The sequence below is a fragment of the Pelophylax lessonae genome (assembly GCF_965119305.1).
Source record: "Pelophylax lessonae genome assembly, chromosome: 8".
Lineage (NCBI taxonomy): Eukaryota > Metazoa > Chordata > Amphibia > Anura > Ranidae > Pelophylax > Pelophylax lessonae.
In genome coordinates, this window is record NC_138775.1 from 163,110,135 (window position 1) to 163,131,926 (window position 21,792).

A 21,792-nucleotide genomic window follows, 5' to 3' on the forward strand; every position below is an offset into this window, starting at 1 on the left:
TTTTACAAAAAATACCCTTTAACAGGGAACAGCTCTTTGAAAAAATACAAAATACCTTTAAGCAACATGCTTAGGTGATGCCTTAAGCCTGCATATGATGTGGCACATTTGCACAATCCACTGAACAAAAGCGACATTTACAAAGAAAAAAAAATACTGTTTAATTTGCTGCTAAATTACATTTTCCAGACATTTTATTCTGTTTGAAAACAAAGTGACAAAGGATTCCTTTCAAAAATCTATACCTGGCCCTTTTCCTTGCACACAAAAAACCAAACATGCAGCTTGACCTTTCAGGTGGGGCAGAGAACCAGGCCACATGCCCTTAACATGAGGAGGGTACCTTGCCAGGGTTCCCTCCCCAGCAAAGCACCTGCTCCCCACGATGGGGACAAGGTCCTCCTCCACACATTCTTGGTCCAGTGGATGTGGGGGTCTGCGGGGAGAGTATCACAATCTGAAAGTCTTTTAAAATAAGGGGGCCCCAGATGTCTGGACCCCTGAGCAAACCAGCAAGGGGTGCATAATACTCTGTCTTACTCACTAACAAAAAAAGTAAAAATAGTAAATAAAGATACAACACCACAACAAAGTCTGTTATAAAAAAAAATTCCCACAGTCTAAATCTATCATTGATCATGTTGTCCAGTGAGATAGATAAATTGTCAATCGCAATAAATGGTGTGCACCACTCTGCTAAAAAAAGACAAGGCAACTGCTAAAGGCATCTTAGCAACCAGTTATCTCATAGGTTGCTAGGATGCCAGCAGCTGGCCCATACATCATTCTTGGTTGTTCTGAGGCAGGCTGTATCCAGTGTCCTAGTAACCAAGGAGCGGGAAGTCTTTTGTTTGATGGGGGTGGTGATACAGCAGCCATTCAGCTTGCCTGTTTAGTGAAACATGTAAAGTTTGGATTGAACTCTACATTGCCACTAACTCAAATCTCATTCCAAATCAACTATTGCAGAGAAAACCCTCTGTTCCTGCATTTCAATCTGATTTCAAATCCCTTGCATGAATGTTTCCATGCATTCTAAACATTCATTCTTCTTCTACATGAGAAACAGTACGATTCTCTCTTTTTAAACTAACATGTCTTCCTTCCCATTTTGAAGAAGGTATAAGTTCTACTTTATACTTGAAATAGAACCAGCCTATGACCAAAATAAAATTGAACACACTTGGGGTAGATTTACTAAAACTAGTGCACACAGAGTCTGGTGCAACTGTTCATAGTAACCAATCCGCTTCTAGGTGTTATTGTCAAAGCCTAATTGAACAAGCTGAAGTTAGAAGCTGATTGGTTACTATGCATAGCTACATCAGATTCAGTGTGCACCAGCTTTAGTAAATCTCCCCCTTGAAGTCAAATTATAATGAACTGATTACATCTGACTGAGGGCATTAATGCTGCATTGAAGCTTAGGAGGTCACCACTGCCATTTTCTGACACACTAGAAGCCTAAACTCACTTAAGACAACTGAAGACTCAGTATATGTACTTATGCAGCTAATCCAACAAAACAAAAATGGCAGCTGCCCAAATCAATGTATAGCTAACAAGGAAAATGTGCATATATTCGTCAATTGTACAATTATCTTGCTAGCTATAAATTGATTTAGACCGCTGCCATTTTTGCTTTCTTGAACAGTTGAACATGGGGAAATGTGGATATATTGCAAAAGTATACTAAATACACTTTATTTTTCCATATGATTTAAAAAAGAGCTCCACCCAAAAGGGGAAGCTCCACTTGTCTGTCTCCTCCCCCCTTCCGCTGTCACATTTTGCACCTTTTTGGGGGGGGAGCGGGTACCTGGTTTTGACTATAAGACCCCAGTTCACCTGGCTGCAAGGTGGTTTCAGCACACTCAGAATACATACTAAAGGCTAGGGCAGCAAACATACATTTTGCGCTTTTGGATTAGAATGTTTTTAATTTGGCTTCAGTTGGATCTGTACAGTTTTTTTGGTCTTCAGGTTATCAAGCACTGTTTTAGTTGATTACTTTTTGGAACAAGCATAAAGCTAGTGAATTCTAGAAGTCTCAGCTTGTGTGTGTACATACTTGTTCTGGAAGTGCAACTCACTGGGTAGTAAAGAGAGGAGCAGGTTGATAGGCGCAGACTTTGCACCTTTAACAACATGTCACCTTTGGCAGCTACTATATTTTTATTTTCACAGGCTGCCTTTAAAACTGACTTGGTGTTTTCCATATTGTGAATATAGAAGGCATAGGTACATACATGTGAGAACAGTTATGCGCTTGCTAGCTGCACTTGATCCAGCTGAATTCACACCATAGAGAGTAAGGCTGTACAGAGACGATGGTTTAAGACCTCCAATGCTGCAGTTCAGGGCTTGGTAAGTGCGATTAATACTGTCTTTCCCGAGTGACACCATAAGAAAGTAGTAGTCCACCCCAACCAGTGAAGACCATCCAACTGTGATTTCAGAGCTGGAAATACCATTTGCTGTAGTAATCTCTGGAGTGGCTGGCACTAAGAAAAGAAAGAAATAAGTAGAGTGTGATTTGTACTGTAAATGTTATAATGTAATAAATTCTATGTAATGAATCAAAATACATTATACTGTACATTTAACATCGAAACATCAATGGTGTATATATTCTGCTGTACCCACGTTTATAATCAAATATACAGTATCTCTCAAAAGTGAGTACACCCCTCACATTTTTGAAAATATTTTATTCTATCTTTTCATGTGATAACACTGAAGAAATGACACTTTGCTACAATGTAAAGTAGTGAGTGTACAGTTTCAGTGTTGTCACGTGAAAAGATATAATAAAATATTTACAAAAATGTGAGGATTGTACTCACTTTTGTGAGATACTGTATATAATAAATATAGCTTACAAAGTTATTATGAGTCATAGAGACTCAAAGACCATATGAAAGATATGAAAGCACAAGGCAAGAAGTTAAATCATGGAGTTGTAATTTGACTTTGCATATTCTAATAACCTTCAGTAGATGGTACATTATCTTGTACTGTACATTCAAGATTTTACCAATTAATAATTGTCCACCAAATGTAAAAATAGGGCAGATGTTGATGTGGTTGAGTCTCTGGTGTCTCCCCTTGTTTCTAGAATGTTTCTAGAATGTTAAAGAATGTTGAAGAACGTTCTGGAATATAGTGGGCAGAGGCTAGGAGGGGTTGCCTTGAATATTTAGGGACCCTTAGCCAATCCAAGACAAGTTGTCCCTAGTTTTGATTGTTGGACATTTATAAGTTGGGCATCCCATAATCCCCTACCCCATCCAAGTTATCATCCCCTAATAAAATAACAAAAGCAAGCCAAAGGAATGATTCTTGTGTCTGGATACAGGAAGGAAATGCTTTGTGACTGGCTGTACAGCAGTGGGAAACCCTGATATTAGCAACTCCTACAGGGTTAGTGCTACATATGTGTAGTATTTTATTATTTATGGCTGAGATAAATCTCTCAGCAGGAATACTTTAACATTATGTCATGGAAGAAAAGTGATTCTGAGTTAGTGGAAAATAACTTTTTTTTTTAAAGTAGAAGAGTCTTTGCTGACATCTGGCCCATATTAGTTGGTTATTTACACATATATTTGCATTTGTGCCTGGATTGAGTTTTCATTTTCATGTTCATTAGTGCACTAGTACCTATTTTTTCTAGTGAGTAATGGTGTGCTGGTGTCTTGTGAACAGCTGGTATGTTTGTGGTATAGAAACTATAATGTATACTGACCTGTCCGTGCCTGTACCGAGGTTGTTGCCAGCAGTGCACCATTGGATCCATATGATTTTAGTGTTACATCATAGTATGTGCCTGTTCGTAGGCCTTGCATTAACCTTGACCGAGAAGTAGAACTGGCAATTGCAGTAATGGCAGCTATGGCTGTATTGTTTACCACTCGAAGGTCAAGCATAAAGTAGGCCACCAGTGTAGAGCTGGAGTTCCATGAGACCACCAGTTGTGCAGATGTTGGACTTGTCACATTGGTAATCTGGAAATCTTAATGAAAACAAGATTATAATCACAAGCATGTTTTAAAATACAATGTGCACACATACCTACATTACTTTCTGTTCTGTCCTCTGTCTCTTTACTTTGTGGTTTATTTACTAAAGGCAAATAGGCTGTTTTATTTTGCAAGGGCATTTTCCCTTAGCTTAGTGATTGTGGGGAAGCTCTGTTGATTTTAATCATACAAACATGTACAAGCAGAAATAATTTATTTTCCTTACACACGATTGGCATTCTTTGCAAAGTTATTTTTTACTAAAATCATTAACCTAAGGTATATTCCCTTGAAAAGTGAACAGCATATTTTCCCTTAGTAAATCAACCCCCTTTTGTCCCCAGAATGTAGTAGAAATGGTTGTGTCTACAGTTTTTTATTTACAGTGTAGACGTGGTATATGCCATGGCAAGATCACTGTCATTCAACCACTGAGAAGCAGTAGCATAAGGAGTACCTGCTAGAGGGTCTATCCCAGGGGTCTTCAAACTATGGCCCTCCAGTTGTTCAGGAACTACAATTCCCATCATGCCTCGTCATGTCTGTGTATGTCAGAGTTTTACAATGCCTCATGGGATGGGTAGTTCCACAACAGCTGGAGGGCCGTAGTTTGAGGATCCCTGGTCTATCCCTTCATTCAAACAAGCTTTCTCTACAATCACAATGTAGGAGCAACAATAGTTTTAAATGGTCTAGTGCAGCTTGTGGAAGAGGGGGGTGGCTTCCTGGGTCCTGCGCTCCCTGCCTGCCCCTACAGGGCAATACCAGGTATGCGCACAAGGCTGCATGAAGGCCTGATATGGGCAGGGGGAGTGCTCTGGGTTCTGACACTGCAAGCAGCCGTCAATCCTAAGCTACTCCCTGCAGCCAACTGTATGTCACTTGTAATTAGCCTGCCTACACTTGCTGCACTTGCTCAGCATTGCCCACAGCCTTGTGGACTACAAGGGAATAACTGTCCAGCCCTGTAGCTTTGGTGAAAGGCAAGCAGGGCACAGAGGGGATCAGAAGGGAGAGCAGGGGTTGGCTTTAGCAGAGAGTGGGGTACAAAGATGTGCCAACAGGGGGGATTGAAGTGTGGAGGTCAGCAGAGAAGAAGGTTTGGGGGTACAGAGGTGAGCAGAAGGAGGGGTTTTGGGTACAGAGGTGAACAGAGTGGCTTTGGGGTGCAGGGGTGAGCAGAGTGGGGGGTTTTGAAGTACAGAGGTGAACAGACATGGGGTGTGGCATACAGAGGAGAGCATGGGGGGTTTGGGTGCAGAGATGAGCCATCATGGGGTTTGGTGTATAGATGTGAGCAGATGGGGGTTTGAGGTACAGAGTTGAGCAGATGAGAGGGTGGAGTACAGGGGTGAGCAAACAGGGGTGTGGGGTACAGAGGTGAGCAGAGAGGGGGTGTGGAGGTGAGCAAAAAGTGGCTTTAGGGTACAGAGGTGAGCAGAGAGGGGAGATTTGGGGTGTGGAGGTGAGTATCCCAAAGTGGAGGTTCACATCTGTGCTGCCGCATGTAGGGCAGTCCATTCATTTTAATGGGCTTCCTTACCTGCAGAAAAAAAAGGGTAATATGTCCCTGACCCTTTTTTTTAAAAAAACACAATGCATTGCCAATGCGTGGGGGTAGCATTCGGAATGAATAACACCTCTTTGCTTCTGCTAAAGAGCAGCATATTTGTCTTTATGTCGGGAATTGGCACAATTTTGCACGCATTTCCCAACACACAGTAATGTGAACCAAGCCTTAAAGTAGAAATATAGGCAAAACTTTTTTTTTTTCATTTTTGATAGAGCAAGAGAGGGTTATAACCCATGTCAGGTTTTTTTTTCACCATCTGTGCCCCATTGCGGTGATTTATCTTCTATTCCTGTCCCATATAGACATGTGCATGATGAAAAAAATTGTTTTGTTTCGTTTAGATTCATTGATCTAGTTATTTCATTTCGTTAAATACAGTTGATTAGTTCAATCCCCATTCGGGATTCGTATTTGGAATTCATGTTCAGAATTTGTTTTGTCTTTTTCAAATTTTCTTTGAATTTACGGATTTTTTCAATTTGAAAGATTGGAATCGATAAATTTGGTTGAATCAGAAATTAAAAAAAAAGAATTTAGATGCGAATGCGGCAAAGTGAACAAACAAAAGAAAAATCTTCATCAAATGATTACAATGACTCTTTAAATCAGGGATCCTCCAACTATGGCCCTCCAGTTGCTCAGGAACTACATTTCCCATCATGCCTGGTTATGTCTGTGAATGGCAGAGTTTTACAATGCCTCATGGGATGTGTAGTTTCACAAGAGCTGGAGGGCCGTAGTTTGAGGATCCCTGCTTTAAATCATCTTAGGCTTAACAAAAACAACATTATTTTGAAATGGCACTCTAATAACACACACAGTCTTTAATTTCAGAAATATATTTACATTTCGAATTCAAATGGAATTCGATGTAATATTCGATTCAAATTTTAATTTTAATTTCAGGAAATTCTGGCAAATTTAATTTAGTTATTCTGAGCATTCGGTAAACGTAGTTTATACTGTAATTCAAATATTCAGACATATCTGAATCTCCGAATAACAAAAAATTTGTCTGAATTTTATTCGGAATAAACCACACATGTCTAGTACCATAGCCAAACAGGAAGTGACAGGAAATCCCTGCAAATTAAGGAAATTTCTTGGGGGTCCCCAGAACTAGTATGCCAATTTGAAGATTTTCCCTCTATTACTTTTCTGGAGACAACCCAAAATTTGTGTTTTCTTTGATTTTCAATTTCAATGATAATGGTAAACAGGACAAATAGAGAGGATGACTCTCCGTAACAGGGACACAGACAGCAATAAAAATCTAATAGTTGTTCTAATCCCTCTCCAATCTATCCAAAATGAAAAAGAAAGTTTTGCCTTTAGTTATACTTTAAAGTGGGGTTGCCTCGAGACTGAACATACTTCTCAAGGGCACCCTGACTGGAAAAAGGTTGAGAAACACTGGTCTAATGATGCACAAAATAAATTATTCATAGACATTTATTTTTTGTTACCTGCTACCTGTTGAGCAGGTTTTTTTCTGTATCTGTCCCAGTGAGTGGGAGAAGGGAAGTGGGGAGGGGACATTTTTTCCTAGATATTTCTCGTTGCCCCTTTGAAAGATCCCCCCTCTGGCTGTTTGGCTATAAATACGTTTTAAAGTGGTTGTAAACTTTGTTACACCACTTGCACGGTTTGGACCTTCAGAGCCGTGCCACAAACAGGCAGCACCCACGCGCATGCGCAGGAGTGATGTCATAGTGGCCCTGGCCACTTACACAACTGGAGACCGCGAACCTGGAAGAAACACTGGGGAAGATATCAGCCGTCTCAGCGGTGAGCGGGTGCCACTGGAAGGGCTTCATTCTAAGGTAAGTATTTCATAATGAGCTAGTATGCGATGCATAATAGCTCATTATACCTTTGTCTTACAGTTTTGTTTTTTTTTTTCCCTCCAGGGTTTACAACCTCTTTAACATAGGCACACTGCACAGTCTGGCTTTAATTATGGGCCAATGGCAACCACTACCATTATGATTAGCAGTATGTATTTTATGCACTGTTGATTTTCTGTGGGAAATATAAATGTCTAAATTTACCCACATCCATGTCAACTCCTACAAAATTTGGGAGTCACTGTGTTTTTATTCCTCTCTAACCCTATCATATTGTGTTACGTATAGATCCCCCCTGGATTCCTCTCATTCCTCTTTTCTTCATTGTTTACAAGACATTATATGTGTAAAATGCAGTAAGTGTCCATTTTCCAAGTTCGTTTTTCTAAAGTGTATCTAAATGCGAAACTAAAATTTGTTATATATTGCATCTTTGGTATGGTGGCTGCATTCATTTTCTTTTTTCCCCTAGTAATCCTGCAAATAACACACTTCCTTTCCCTGGGTGGCTACGTCATTCCTCCACTGTATCTGTGGAAGGAGCCTTGGTCGTCACCCCAGGCTTCACTACTGATATAGATTCCTAATCTGTATATACAGTACATATATTTACGAGTATATACATATACACTAGCGTGTGTGTGTGTGTGTATGTATATATATATATATATATATATATATATATATACAGTGGAACCTTGGTTTACGAGTATAATTCGTTCCAGCAGCTTGCTTGTAATCCAAAACACTCGTATATCAAAGCAAGTTTTCCCATAGGAAAGCATTGAAACTCAGATGATTCGTTCCACAAGCATTTATAGTAATATAAAGATATGCTGTTATATATAAAGTAGTACATTACTGTACAGTATAAGTATGCCATCTCCTTTGTTAAACATTATGTGTCCCTGTATTCGTGCTTTACTACATAACAGATGCCGATTATTCTTTATTAGTGCTTGTCTGGCTGTTCACTCACAACACTGCAGCCCTCTGCTTCCTCCTCCCCTCCTCCTCAGATGACGTCAGAAGGAGTGATCGGCCCCTCCCGCCGGGTAGAGCAGGGAGACGAGGTGAGAGAGAGGCAGAGAAACGAGGAGACACATACATACAGTAAGTGCAGGGACACTCTAAAACAATATAAATCGGCATGTTTATACAGTGTACAAGCGCTGGGACACATAATGGTATGTGAGAGAGTGCATTTACAGAGGGGATGGCATGCTTTTAGAGTATAAAACTGCTCGTATATCAAGACAGTGCTCGTATACCAAGACAGTTTTTTTTAAAAAATGTTGCTCGTCTTTCAAAACGCTCGTAAACAGAGGTACTCGTAAACCAAGGTTCCACTGTATATATATATATATATATATATATATACACAGTATCTCCCAGAAGTGAGTACACCCCTCACATTTTTGTAAGTATTTTATTCTGACTTTTCATGTGACAACACTGAAGAAAAGACACTTTGCTACAATGTAAATTAGTGAGTGTACATCTTGTATAACAGGGTAAATTTGCTGTCCCCTCAAAATAACTCAACACACAGCCATTAATGTCTAAACCACTGGCAACAAAAGTGAGTACACCCCAAGTGAAAATGTCCAAATTGGGCCCAATTAGCCATTTTCCCTTCCCGATGTCATGTGACTCGTTAGTGTTACAAGGTCTCAGGTGTGAATGAAGAGCAGGTGTGTTAAATTTGGTGTTATCGCTCTCACTCTTACATCCTGGTCACTGGAAGTTCAACATGGCACCTCATGCCAAAGAACTCTCTGAGGATCTGAAAAACAGAATTGTTGCTCAGAACAGGCCTCGCCATGGTCAACCACAGAAGTTGAGTGCACGTGCTCAGCGTCATATCCAGAGGTTGCCTTTGGGAAATAGACGTATGAGTGCTGCTAGCATTGCTGCAGAGGTTGAAGGGGTGGGGGTCAGTCTACCAGTGCTCAGACCATACGCTGCACACTGCAACAAATTGGTCTGCATGGCTGTTGTCCCAGAAGGAAGCCTCTACTAAAGATGATGCACAAGAAAGGCTGCAAACAGTTTGCTGAAGAAAAACAGACTTAGGACATGGGTTACTGGAACCATGTTCTGTGGTCTGATGAGACCAAGAAAAACTTTTTTGGTACTGATGGTGTCAAGCGTGTGTTTGGCGGCAACCAGGTAAGGAGTACAAAGACAAGTGTGTCTTGCTTACAGTCAAGCATGGTGGTGCCAGTGTCATGGTCTGGGACTGCATGAGTGCTGCCGGCACTGGGGAGCTACAGTTCATTCGGGGAACCATGAATGCCAACATGTACTGTGAAATACTGAAGCAGAGCATGATCCCCCTCCCTTCAGAGACTGGGCCACAGGGCAGTATTCCAACATGATAACGACCCCAAACACACCTCCAAGACAACCACTGCCTTGCTAAAGAAGCTGAGGGTAAAGGTGATGGACAGGCCAAGCATGTCTCCAGACCTAAACCCTATTGAGCATCTGTGGGGCATCCTCAAATGGAAGGCGGATGAGCGCAAGGTCTCTAATTTCCACCAGCTCCATGATGTCATCATGGAGGAGTGGAAGAGGACTCCAGTGGCAACCTGTGAAGCTTTGGTGAACTTTATGCCCAAGAGGGTTAAGGCAGTGCTAGAAAATAATGATGGCCACACAAAATATTGAAACTTTGGGCCCAATTTGGACATTTTCACTTAGGGGTGTACTCACTTTTGTTGTCAGCAGTTTAGACATTATTGGCTGAGTGTTGAGTTATTTTGAGGGGACAGCAAATTTACACTGTTATACAAGCTGTGCACTCACTACTTTACATTGTAGCAAAGTGTAATTTCTTGAGTGTTGTCACATGAAAATATATAATAAAATATTTACAAAAATGTGAGGGGTGTACTTACTTTTTTGAGATACTGTATATATACTGTATATACATACTACTTTGTAGAAATATCCTTATTTTGTGTGCTGGGTGTAATTCTCAATATTTAATAATATGTCAGCAGTGCACATTACCACTTCTCTTGCATCCTGAAACATTTTTTCTGTTCTTATTCACAAAATGCACTGCACAACTTGCTATGTTAGCTCAGCATTTTTTTTTTCTCTGGACATTTGTGGTAAGCCACACCCCTTAAAATGAGCCACACCCAGTTTTTTTCCTGTATAGTGTGCTATTTCCTTATCATCCTATAAACTGTTCTCCCAGCTTGACATCTCTGTACTCAAAGTTAGGTATTTGGTTGGAATGCCCATTATATGCCCATTATACTCATGCCCATTATATGCATCATTACATTCCCTCTACTAAATCAATAATACATATTAGTATCGACATTAAAGGGGACCTAGACTTCGGCAGTCAAAAAAACAATAAACCAGAAGACCACGCTATCTTTATTTCTTGAAGACCCTCAGCAGGTAACCTTGTCCTGTGATTCAGCTTATCCTGCCTCGTTCTGCTCTATCGCCATATTGGTAGAGTAGCAAGCTGTTAATAGGGTTTAGCTTCCTTTCCTGGACCAAGAAGTACTATGTGCATAAATGTTGTACTGCTACTCTTCAGGAAGAATTCAAGGTGAATAGTAGATTTTGAAGGGTACTGCACACTAACTTTACTAGATATTGCCTATAAAACATTTTTACTTTCTTGAGTATAGGCCCACTTTAAAATATCAGAGATTCCTTTACTCAAAGCACCAAAAAAGGTGATGTCACACAAGAGATTTTCTACATCAGTTGTCAGACAAGCAGCATTAGTTGATATATCCTACAATTGTACAGGAATGGAAATAAATCTCTGGCAAATAAAAAAATAAATCTGTTATGTGAAAACATATAACAATCATCCAATTGCTTTCCATTGTCTCTAGACTTGGTGTTGCAGAGAATGCTATTATTTGTTTCCTGTGGTTTCAGGCAAGAACCTGAATGCTGTGATATGATGTTACTATTTCTGTTACAGAAAGGAAGAGATCAAGAAAACACAAATGATTGTGTCTTCAGGTGATATATAAAATGTTCCAAGTCAACATTGCGTTTATTACGATAAATAGGCTTTGCAGGTTGCTTTGCACTCTTGGGTAAGTGGGCTTGCTTGGGGGCTTACTTCACTAAGCATCTATCTAATCATGCTAATAAAACAATCTACATATAGGACCACACACATAGGAGGTGACTTTTCATTTCACCTATCTTCACTTTTAACACCCAATTATGTGCGGAGGAAGTAAAAAATATAGAATAATCCTTTGAACTTGATTGGGTGATTTAACCTAATACAGCCTCCCTCAGCTAATGAAAATGTACTAATTTTATAAACAGGTATATCATGCTAATATCTAACATATACTATGTATTATAATCCACTATGTTGTGTATATTGATATAAGTAAATATCTGTGTATTTAAACATCATGTACAGAAATAATAATTAATGCATTACCTTTTTGTCCTTCTGAACACTAGAGAATAAAAAAAAATAAAAAATTCATATATCATTATAATATTACTAAAATATTATTGTTATTAATGTAAAAGCTTATCAGTAAACAATTAAATATATCAACAAACAAGAATGTAAATGGTTTTTGTGCAGAATTCTGAATAAAGGAAATGTTTTATTGATGGTGGTGACCATGTGATCTCACAGCGAATTGTAGCCAAGTGTTGGCTATACATACACTTTAAGGTCCCATTAAAAATTAAACAGATTTGTGGTATAATGTGGCAATAAAATAAATTGTAATATAGAAAAGTAGTAAAATGCTATTTGACATTGCATTCCTCAGAACAAAGAACACCGTGGGGTTGATTTACTAAAAGTGGAGAGTGCAAAATCTGGTGCAGCTGTGGATGGTAGCCAATCCGCTTTTAATTTCAACTTGTTCAATTAAACTTTGACAAAAAAAAAGAAACTTGGAAACTGATTGGTTTATATGCACAGCTGCACCAGATGTTGCACTCTGCTCTCCAGTTTTAGTAAATAACCCCAACGGTGTGTATTCAAAAATTAGACTAATATGCAAAAATTAGATCTCACACTCTACATATATATATATATATATATATATATATATATATATATATATATATATATATATATATATATATATATAAGACATATGTACCCAGTTATTTTTAGTGCAAAAACACACATGGGTAATTACACAAAAACCTCTCACATAATGCTATTAAAATGCAGACACTTTATTTCAATTATAGACCAAACACAATTGAGCTTACCTAATAAAGTACAGCAAAGCACTGCTATTCAGAGCAGCAAAAAAATGAGAGATGATTTCTGTTTGTTATTGCACATTGTAGGCTGTTATTTGCCTTATTAAAGGGCTCACTAGTTACAATATGGACTATAAGGGCTCATACATACAGATGCAAAAATATTAAAAGCACCTATATAACTCTGGGCAGCATTGCAAGAGTATTCCAAATGTTTACAAGGCACGAGGCGCAGCAGTAATTTTCTATGACTTGGCATGAACCAGATGTGGGTATGTGTACTAATCCATCTGCTCGAGTACAAGTCTTAAAGGCTTAGATTTTGGGGGGACACTCAACAGGTATCAAAATAACTTTTCAAGCATCCGCTTTCCTTTACTTTCAAAATATTTATTGGAAGTTTTTTTCAAATAATAGAACAAGCATCAGTACATAAGTACCGCAGTTAGCGGAACAAATAAGCAAAACAAATGAGATATATTAAGTAGGTTTACCCACAATACCAATCTCAAAATTATAAAGTTAACAACAATTTGTGCGGGGATCAATGTTCTTCCCCCTGATGCACCAATAAGATGGATACATACACAATGAAGGCCACCCAAATATCAGTAAGCTAAGCATGTAAAACGCTAGACCATCTTACGCCTGGGTAGTCAAGCATAGAGTAAAAGAAAAGTAAAAGACCAGAGAAAGAACAAGAGAAGAAAAAGAAAAAAGCAAAGAGAAGAGGTCTGGACTGGTGTCAGAGGAAGAACACGATTCCTTACAGTCAAGCATCCCCTTGGTACAAATTCCAATCAATGTGTTAACTAATATTCTCAAATATTCGCTTACTTCTTCCACTCAAATGTCTTTTTGTTTTAGATCTATTTACTTACTCCCACAAAAGAATAAAATAGTTTAGAATAGGCATTGAAAAAGAAACATTATAACATTCTTATAGTATGTAGCACCTACTGTTATATTTAATTTAAAAATAATATATATATATATATATATATTATATAACAAAAGAAAAATCACATGCATTAAGAATAATAAACATACAATGCCTTTATACTATTAGCAATTTCATTTTCCCAACAATATCTGGGCCATACACATTCCAGTTCAGACACTGACAGTTACAAAAGCATTGTTTGCAATACTTGGATTGGTAATGAGTGACAAATAATTGAGAACAATTTGTAACAAGTTAAAACCCATAGCAGTTGTGGGGGACAAAAACAAAAATCTATAAATCTTAAACCTAGGAAATATGGGATATATTGTCATGTCAATAAAACGTGCCAATAAAATCAACATGAGCACAAAAGAAAAACTTTGCCAAATAACTACATTATGATATAGACTGTCAACAGACATGATGTCCTAAAAACAGAATTTACGATACCTGAAATAGAACTGAAAACAGAAGCAATGGTCTTAAAATCCATGAAAATGTCATTTCTACTATTCTTCTCTAATCCGCCGAGACACGTCTAAATAGCACATTTGTGGCTTGTTGTCACAACATAGTAGTTGTATAGATACATATGTGTATAATAGTTAATATAGACCAATCCTAGAAGATGGGACAGTGAAATGTGATATTTCTGAAGAAGAACTCTACCCCTCCATCTGATGAAAGCCTGTCTAAATTTTGGTCACAAGAGAATACTAAGTCTGAAAGAGGTGTTGCAATTCTCATTGTAGCCTAGAATTCTTGCAGTGTAAAGGAATATAAAAGAATATATACAAAAGACTGGGCAGTGCCTAAAAAAAGATACTGAGAAGTGTGAGTACATCATGTGTGTGAGAAAGAAAACTAATTCCAACAGAAGAAAGCCAATTCCAGCAGAACAAAGTTAATTCCCAACGGTGGCAACAAATGGAACAGAAGTGAAAATATAGAAGTGTAATAAAAGCTAAAACATTTACATGATAATATTGCATACAAAAGAATGATAAACACGATACTGCTTTTGCAGTATCATTAAAAGATTTATGATTATATATTGTGTTTAAAGTTTCCAAATCGAACACAGATATGGGATCTACTGGGCAGAACACCTGAGACTTTGGGGTTGAGTTACTTAAGGCAAATTGGCTGTTTACTTTGCAAGGGAATTTTTCTTTAATTGAGTGAAGCTCTGGTGACTTCCATCATATAATCATGAGCAAGCAAAAATACTATTTTTTAAAAGATTTTCCTTGCATGTGATTCAGTATTCTTTGCAAAGTAAATTATAACCACATGTACTATGCTAACGGAAGATTCCTTTTTGCTTTTAGAAAAATCAGCAAGTTAAGATGTTAAGCAAAATAAACTATATACAATTTAAAACCCATTTTTTCAGACTGCCCTTATCATATTCTAATATACCCTTTTTAAATAGCTAAATATTGTATTAACGCAGTGTTTGAGAAAATAACTGTTGGTCATTTCTAATTATTCCATAACATTTTTGATTTGCTAGTCTTAGATATTAAGGTGGTCTGCTGAAAAAATATTTTTCAATTAAAAAACTGCCTTACCTACCTAAAGGCTATAACAGAATAGCCAAACATCATCACATGGAAACTTTACTGTTGTAATATAAAGTCTAATTGCAAAGTACTGAATGGATGGCCTGTGGCTGCCTTGAACTTGTGTGCAAACTGTTTCAAAAAGTTGGAACAAAGAATGCATAGTGGGGCAGGCAGGGAACATGTTACAACTGAATATTGCCCATTTAGCAGTCTTGAAGACTACCCTTATTGTCCATGTGAAAGATGGGGCACAGTCTCTAGACTCAGAGCCAGCCTGGAGGGGAGCGAAAGCAATCGCCAAACATGCAATAAAACAGAGAAAACAGGCGCCTATGAGTATAAACTGTGAAAGATTTAATGTAGCAGGACACAATAAAAACTCACATCAATGTTTGTAAAATCAGGCACATGGGATGTCTGGTGTACAGGGTCTGCATGGGGCCACCTTTTTTGTCTTGTAGTGCCGCTCGTGTCGTAGTCCTGTCCAGTAGGATGTGAAGATGGTGTGGAGGGACGAATCCGAGGGCTGGACCGCAGGGTGAGCCGCAGCGTCTTCCGTGTATGTGTTACCGGCGTGCTCGCAAAGCATATCGGTGCATGCGCACCGTAGTAGGCTGCCAGCGCACGCTCCTTTTTCAAACTCGATCTTGAAAAAGGAGCGCACGCTGGCAGCTTACTACAGTGAGCATGCTCTGAAACGCGTCGCGAGCACACGGGTGACGCATACACCAAAGACGCTGCGGCTCACCTTGCGGTCCAGCCCTCTGATTCGAAAGAGGATAAATGGTCCGATATCTCAACAGCAACATAGGTGAGGTGCGCATGCATGCACATAGCTATCCAGAGACACATCAAGAAGTGCCACCTAGCGTGGAGTACATGTGACCGTCAGGGTAAACCCGCTGAAGGCAGTTGAATGTAGTAAGTGTGAGAGGTAGGGTCACAGTGCAATGGAGCAATGAATGAACATCAAGTTCTGCTACAAATTGGGGAAAAGGGCGAAGGAGACGCATGAAATGTTGGTGCAAGTGTACAGAATGGAAGCCATGAGCAGTAAATGTGCTTATGACTGGTTCAAACGCTTTTGCGATGAGAAGGAAACAACTTAGGATGAGCCACGTTTGGGTCGTCCATCCACAAGCAGAACACCAGACATGATCGAGCCAGTGCTAAAAATGCTGGCACAAGATCAGTGACTGTCTCTACGATTGATGGAGCAGGAATTGGGCATTGACAAAGACACAGTACGCACCATCGTCCCTGAAGATTTGGCTAAGCGGAACATCTGTTCATGGATTGTTCCCTAGAAGCTGGCAGATGAACAGAAAGCAAAATGGATGGAAACATTTGGAGATTTCACTACAATGTGTGACCAGGGTCAGTGCCAGACAAGGTCACCTAGAGCCCAGGGCAAACATGTTAAACTGCCCCCCCCCCACAACAGGATGTATGAGCATTATGTGTCAGCAAAAATCCCCCCCTAAAAAAAAAATCGAGCACTAATCTGCATGTTTACCCCTAAGCATAAATTCCTCCTCCTCCAAGTACAAATCTGTCCCCCTGCTGAAATCCTCCCTGCCAGCCCAAATCTTTGCCCCCACCACTCCCCCTCCACCAAGCCTAAATCCTCTCTCTCACCAAATCCCCCCAGCACAATCTCTCCCCTCCCCCCCAAAAAAATATCACCCTTCCAAGCACAAATCCTCTACCGCTGAAATTTCCCCTCCGAGCACAAATCCTCTACCCCTGAAATTTCCCCTCCGAGTACATATCCTCTACCCCTCAAATTTCCCCTCTGAGCACAAATCCTCTACCCCTCAAATTTCCCCTCTGAGCACAAATCCTCTCCTCCCCCTCCTATTCCCCCCTCCTAGCACAAATTATCCCTACAAGCACAAATTGACCCCCTCAAAAAAAATGTCCCCTACTAGCACAAATCCTCTTCCCCCATTTTACCTCCCAATACAAATCCCTCAAATCACCATTCCTAGCACCCCTCCTAAGTTCCCTTCTTAAAACAAATCGTATCCTCTTCCACCCTCCAACTTCCCCCTCCCAACACAAATTCCCCCCCTATCATCTTCTCTTGGTGCCCCCTCCCGCAAATGATACCACAGTGCCCAGGGCAGCCGCTGCTCCTGCCCACCCCTTGTCCCCACCCTGACCAGGGTACATCCTTTCCGCAAACCATCGTCACAGGGCATTAAACCTCAGCGTGGCATACTTGTTCTCGATCATCTACCGTACTCTCCTGATCTGGTGCCTGTGGACCTCTTTCTGTTTCCCCGCCTGAAGAGCGTCATGAAAGGTGCACGTTTTGTGGACGTGGCAGCAATCTAAGAATGTGAGTTCTTCCAACAGATAACAGCGGGGCACTATCCCTCCCACTGATAGCAACTATTGCCACTATTCCTCTCACCAATACCAGCGATGGGGTACAATTCCTCCTCCTACTGACTACAGGTACAATTAATTTTCTTAACCACCCCTACTCCACACTGTGGAATCAAAATGTATGTGTAACAAATGAAATTGTGAAAATCAAATAAATGTGACCAGTAATGGACAATCTTTAAAAAGAAACACAATATGTGTCTATCTCACTGCTGTTATAGTAACTTAAAAATAGTAATTGAACATATGACAATCCGATCAAAGTTTGGAATCTGGGACTTAGTCTGGAAGGACGGTATCCTCTCACTCTCTCTCTCTCCGTCAACCCCATCAATCAACCCCATCAATCACCAGTGCTCATTTCTCAAGCTCCTCCTTCGCTTGGATTCCCTTGAAAAGCCAACATTGGCGCTTTATTCCCGTCTGATAATGACTGCATTATTGGACTTAACCACTTGTGGAGTAAGTGGCTGTTGGATGTACCGGACATGGATGATGAGGACTGCACAGACATGTGGGATGCCCCATTCAAACAGCTTGTCTTAGAGACCAGCAAATATAATTTAAGATCCTTCAAAAAGCCTATTTTACACCCACTAGGATGCACTGGTCTAATCCTAACATTCCTTTAATGTGTGAGAGATGCAACAGCGCTGAAGGGAACTTCTTTCATATTTTCTGGACATGTCCTGCAAATAAACTTTTTGGAGTGACATAATTGACGTCATTAAGGTCATAGCTCAGGTCTCTTTCTCTCCATCTCTGCAAGCTTATCTGTTGGGTCTGGTCAAATGTCTTGCCAATACTACTGCTGGCAGGACACTGATTGGCCTTCTATACCTCTATGCCAGAAAGGCGATCATGCTTCACTGTAAAAAACCCTTGGAAACATTTTGTGAACTCACAGTTTCCACTATACAAATTCACCTACGCTAATAGGGGCTGTATCAAGAAGTTTGACAAGATCTGGTCCAAATGGCTGGAGAATAACACTACAGCATAACTTTTGTTGATTTGGGGGTTTAAGCTAGTGGCTAGGGGGGACTTGATCTTGGTTTAAACACCTTGCTTAAATCCTCATGAGATAAGGGAATCTGGTACTTTTGCGCTACTTACTCTGACTTGGCTTGATGCAGGAAGCAGCATGCACTTATGTACTTACAGCACATCTTCCTGGTTTTGTTGTTTCTGTTCAGGTTGGCCTACTCCTGCATGAGCTGGGCCACCTGAGTATGTTTTTTTTTTTGTTTGACTAGTGGTAAAATGAATTAAAAAAAAATAAAAAAATCATATGACAATACAAAAATTAGCGCTGTGATGGTACATATAAAATGACAAAAGTTGGTTAAGTTGGCACTGAGTGTTTTTTTTTTTTGTTTTGTTATTTTTTATGTACTATTACAGTGCTACTTTTTGCATTGTCATAATGTAATTTTCTTACTCCCTCTAACAACTAAGTCTGAGGCATTATTTTCACCCACTTACATCTGGGTATTTTCTACTTCCACCAGTGGCGGCTGGTGTATACAGGGCCCCCCCCCCCCCATCCATGCGTCCGGCCCCCTAATTTGCATGCAGGGCCCCAGACGCATGGAGTGCAATGTTTTTTTTTCAATCAACTGATTTGAGCCAGAGGCTCTAATAGGGCGATGCAAAGGGTGGTCCCGAGGCGCAGAGCAGTGTGCCCAAAGCCCACCCATTGTGTGACAATAGCAAATGAAAATTCGCTATTGTCACACAGATCCTCCTCTTGGCCAATCAGGAAGCCGGTCTAATACCGGCTTCCTGATTGGCCGCATGGCAAACCCCATGCCATTGGCCGAGGAGGAGGCGGGAGCGGGAGGACCAGAGAAGCCACCCGCCGAAGCCGTCGCCGGAGTGAGAAGAAGCCGCCCACCGAAGCCGTCGCCGAAGCCAGAGTGAGAAGAAGCCGCCCGCTGGGAGTCCGGGACTGAAGACAACAGAAGCCGTCGCTGCCGCCGGGCTGCTCCAGGTAAGTGCACTGGTCTCGGGGGTTGGCACACTGCATTGAAAGGGGCACGCACGCTGAACTCTGCATTGATGGGGGCACGGCAAAGCACAATGTTCATTGCATTGAAGGGGGCACACACGCTGAACTCTTCATTGAAGGGGGGCACAGCACAATGTTCATTGCATTTAAGGGGGCACAGCACAATGTTCATTGCATTGAAGAGGGCACAGCACAATGTTCATTGCATTTAAGGGGGCACGCACACTGAACTCTGCATTGAAGGGGGCACGCACGCTGAACTCTGCATTGACGGGGGCACAGCACAATGTTCATTGCATTGAAGGAGGCACGCACGCTGAACTCTGCATTGATGGGGGCACGGCACAGCACAATGTTCATTGCATTGAAGGGGGCACGCACGCTGAACTCTGCATTGAAGGGTACACAGCACAATGTTCATTGCATTGAAGGGGGCACAGCACAATGTTCATTGCATTGAAGGGGGCACGCACGCTGAACTCTGCATTGAAGGGGGCACGCACGCTGAACTCTGCATTGAAGGGGCACGGCACAATGTTCATTGTATTGAAGGGGGCACGCACGCTGAACTCTGCATTGAAGGGGGCACACACGCTGAACTCTGCATTGAAGGGGGCATGTACGCTGGTCTCTGCATTGAAAGGGGGCATGTACGCTGGTCACTGCATTGAATGGGGCATGTACGCTGGTCACTGGATTAAAGGGGGCATGTACGCTGGTCTCTGCATTAAAAGGGGGCATGTACGCTGGTCTCTGCATTGAAAGGGGGCATGTACGCTGGTCTCTGCATTGAAAGGGGGCATATACCATCTCCTGTACCATGACCTGTGACATGCCTGTACCATGACCTGTGACATGCCTGTACCATGACCTGTGCCATGCCTATACCATCATCTGTGCCATGCCTATACCATCACCTGTGCCATGACCTGTGCCATGCCTATACCATCTCCTGTACCATGACAAGTGACATGCCTGTACCATGACCTGTGACATGCCTGTACCATGACCTGTGCCATGCCTATACCATATCTGTGCCATGCCCATACCATGACCTGTGCCATGACCTGTGCCATGCCTATACCATCTCCTGTACCATGACCTGTGACATGCCTGTACCATGACCTGTGCCATGCCTATACCATCATCTGTGCCATGCCTATACCATCACCTGTGCCATGACATGTGTCATGCCCTTACCATGACTTGTGCCATGCCTATACCATCTCCTGTACCATGACCTGTGATATGCCTGTACCATGACCTGTTACATGCCTGTACCATCACCTGTGCCATGCCTGTATCATCACCTGTACCATGACCTGTGACATGCCTGTACCATCACCTGTGACATGCCTGTACCATGACCTGTGCCATGCCTATACCATCATCTGTGCCATGCCTATACCATCACCTGTACCATGACCTGTGCTATGCCCTTACCATGACCTGTGCCATGCCTATACCATCTCCTGTACCATCACCTGTGCCATGCCTGTACCATCACCTGTGCCATGCCTATACCATCACCTCTGCCATGCCTGTCCTGGACCAACCCCCAGAGGACGTGAGTTATCACGAAACATGTAGTGGTTTATCCTGACGGCGCGAGAGTTCGTATTGGTCCCTGGTGTTTGGATGGATCATCAACGTTAGCTCTCCACCATACTGCTGGGTGACCCACGATCCGAGGAGGAATGTTCCGCAGGAACGCTGCGGCTGCATGTCATTGTTTGTTCCGCTGACATACAAAGTTTTTACATGTGAGTGCATCCCTTTTTATTTATTAAAGTTATACATTGTTAATGCACTATGGGAGTGTTTCCCCTTTTTATTTCCATGGTTATACACTGGATATCCCTGTGACCCATGATTGGTTGTCCCCAGAGAGAGTGACCTATGCTCCTGCCTGGCCATTCCACTACATTGGAGGATCTCTCTTTCATATGAGCGTTCAGCCACCTATAATCTAGTGACAACAGCTATTTGGTAAGGAGCCATCTCTCACTATATTGTCTGGTGGATTCATTTCTACTCCTGGGCACACCTGATCTTCACCTTTCTTCATTTGTTTGGAGCTTTTCCTTTCCTGGGAATCTGTTTCAGCCAATACATTCCTTTGTGGACTTCAGTGTTCATTTTTTGGACTGTATATGTTAACATCATACTTTGATTCAGTATAAGCGTTTG

General features: G+C 41.2%; 1 protein-coding gene across 1 annotated transcript in view; it reads right to left on the minus strand.

Moving 5' to 3' along the window:
- LOC309562210 (fibronectin type III domain-containing protein 7-like) overlaps positions 1-7,134 on the minus strand; it is a gene marked incomplete at both ends in the record, with an annotated part of 32,579 nt that extends 25,445 nt beyond the window's left edge. The window contains 3 exons of the mRNA XM_082266329.1: positions 2,250-2,504; positions 3,749-4,015; positions 7,062-7,134. Of these exons, the coding sequence (XP_082122455.1) occupies positions 2,250-2,504; positions 3,749-4,015; positions 7,062-7,134 (595 nt within the window). The remainder of the gene's footprint in view (positions 1-2,249; positions 2,505-3,748; positions 4,016-7,061) is intronic.
- Positions 7,135-21,792: the final 14,658 nt, after the last annotated feature.